This window comes from Carassius carassius, chromosome 31, assembly GCF_963082965.1.
Source record: "Carassius carassius chromosome 31, fCarCar2.1, whole genome shotgun sequence".
NCBI classification, from domain to species: domain Eukaryota; kingdom Metazoa; phylum Chordata; class Actinopteri; order Cypriniformes; family Cyprinidae; genus Carassius; species Carassius carassius.
Genome location: NC_081785.1, coordinates 30,369,488 through 30,371,987, shown reverse-complemented (window position 1 = coordinate 30,371,987; position 2,500 = coordinate 30,369,488). Strand labels below are relative to the sequence as shown.

The 2,500-nt window shown below is 42.0% G+C and overlaps 1 protein-coding gene across 1 annotated transcript in view; it reads right to left on the bottom strand.

Annotated features, from left to right (window-relative positions):
• ddx24 (DEAD (Asp-Glu-Ala-Asp) box helicase 24) overlaps nt 1–2,500 on the bottom strand; it is an 11,017-nt gene that overhangs the window by 2,628 nt on the left and 5,889 nt on the right. The window contains exon 8 of the mRNA XM_059519484.1: nt 1,749–1,878. Within this exon, the coding sequence (XP_059375467.1) occupies nt 1,749–1,878 (130 nt within the window). The remainder of the gene's footprint in view (nt 1–1,748; nt 1,879–2,500) is intronic.

Below are 2,500 nucleotides of genomic sequence, written 5' to 3'. Positions count from 1 at the left end.
GTTACCCTTGGGAGATATCATCAGGAAACATGGTGTTAGCTTTCACTGTTATGCTGATGATACTCAACTCTATATTTCTTCATGGCCCGGTGAAACACACCAATTTGAAAAACTAATGGATTGCATAGTCGATATAAAAAACTGGATGACGAGTAATTTCTTACTGCTAAATTCTGAAAAAACAGAGGTGTTAATTATAGGACCTAAAAACTCCGCTTGTAATAACCTAGAACACTGTCTAAGACTTGATGGTTGCTCTGTCAATTCTTCGTCATCAGTTGGGAACCTAGGTGTGCTATTTGATCGCAATCTTTCCTTAGAAAGCTACGTTTCTAGCATTTGTAAAACTGCATTTTTCCATCTCAAAAATATATCTAAATTACGGCCTATGCTCTCAATGTCAAATGCAGAAATATAAAAACCATGCATTTATGACCTCAAGGTTAGATTATTGTAATGCTTTATTGGGTGGTTGTTCTGCACGCTTAGTAAACAAACTACAGCTAGTCCAAAATGCAGCAGCAAGAGTTCTTACTAAAACCAGGAAGTATGACCATATCAGCCCGGTCCTGTCAACACTGCACTGGCTCCCTATCAAGCATCGCATAGATTTTAAAATATTGCTTATTACTTATAAAGCCCTGAATGGTTTAGCACCTCAGTATTTGAATGAGCTCCTTTTACATTATAATCCTCTACGTCCGCTACGTTCTCAAAACTCAGGCAATTTGATAATACCTAGAATATCAAAATCAACTGCAGGCGGCAGATCCTTTTCCTATTTGGCGCCTAAACTCTGGAATAACCTACCTAACATTGTTCGGGAGGCAGACACACTCTTGCAGTTTCAATCTAGATTAAAGACCCATCTCTTTAACCTGGCTTACACATAACATACTAATATGCTTTTAATATCCAAATCCGTTAAAGGATTTTTAGGCTGCATTAATTAGGTAAACCGGAACCGGAAACACTTCCCATAACACCCGATGTACTTGCTACATCATTAGAAGAATGGCATCTACGCTAATATTAGTCTGTTTCTCTCTTGTTCCGAGGTCACCGTGGCCACCAGATCCAGTCTGTGTCCAGATCAGAGGGTCACTGCAGTCACCCGGATCCAGTACGTATCCAGACCAGATGCTGGATCAGCACCTAGAAAGGACCTCTACATCCCTGAAAGACAGCGGAGACCAGGACAACTAGAGCCCCAGATACAGATCCCCTGTAAAGACCTTGTCTCAGAGGAGCACCAGGACAAGACCACAGGAAACAGATGATTCTTCTGCACAATCTGACTTTGCTGCAGCCTGGAATTGAACTACTGGTTTCGTCTGGTCAGAGGAGAACTGGCCCCCCAACTGAGCCTGGTTTCTCCCAAGGTTTTTTTCTCCATTCTGTCACCGATGGAGTTTCGGTTCCTTGTCACTGTCGACTCTGGCTTGCTTAGTTGGGGACACTTCATCTACAGCGATATCGTTGACTTGATTGCAAATAAATGCACAGACACTATTTAATTGAACAGAGATGACATCACTGAATCCAATGATGAACTGCCTTTAACTATCATTTTGCATTATTGACACTGTTTTCCTAATGAATGTTGTTCAGTTGCTTTGACGCAAATGCATTTTGTTTAAAGCGCTATATAAATAAAGGTGACTTGACACACACACAGAGAGGTCATGAGCACACACACAGGTCATGAGCACACACACACACACACACACACACACACACACTCGTACCCAGCAGCAGCTCCTCGTCCACATCGAGCTCCATGGCCTCAGATGCTTGCCTCACCCAGGAGTTGTGCTGCTTCTCTCGGCTGTGGAAGTACTCCATCTTCTCGATCTTCCGAGCCAGAGTCACACGTTCCTGTCGAGGACAAACAAGCCTGTGTTCAGCACTGAACACACTCAGACACTTCACACACATCACACGACACAGAGAGTGTCTGATATACTAGAAGGAACGGCTTAAAGGGATAGTTCACCCAAATAGCTAAATTATGTAATTAATAACTCACCCTCATGTCGTTTCAATCCCGTGAGACCTCCGTTCATCTTCTGAACACAGTTTAAGATATTTTAGATGTAGTCCGAGAGCTCTCAGTCCCTCCATTGAAGCTGTGTGTACGGTCTACTGTCCATGTCCAGAAAGGTAAGAAAAACATCATCAAAGTAGTCCATGTGACATCAGAGGGTCAGTTAGAATATTTTGAAGCATCGAAAATACATTTTGGTTCAAAAATAGCAAAAACTACGACTTTATTCAGCATTGTCTTCTCTTCCGTGTCTGTTGTGAGAGAGTTCAAAACAAAGCAGTTTGTGATATCCGGTTCGTGAACGAATCATTCAATGTAACCGGATCTTCTTGAACAAGTTCACCAAATCGAACTGAATCGTTTTAAACGGTTCGCGTCTCCAATACGCATTAATCCATGACTTAAGCTGTTAACTTGTTTAATGTGTCTGACACTCGCTCTGAGTTCAAACAA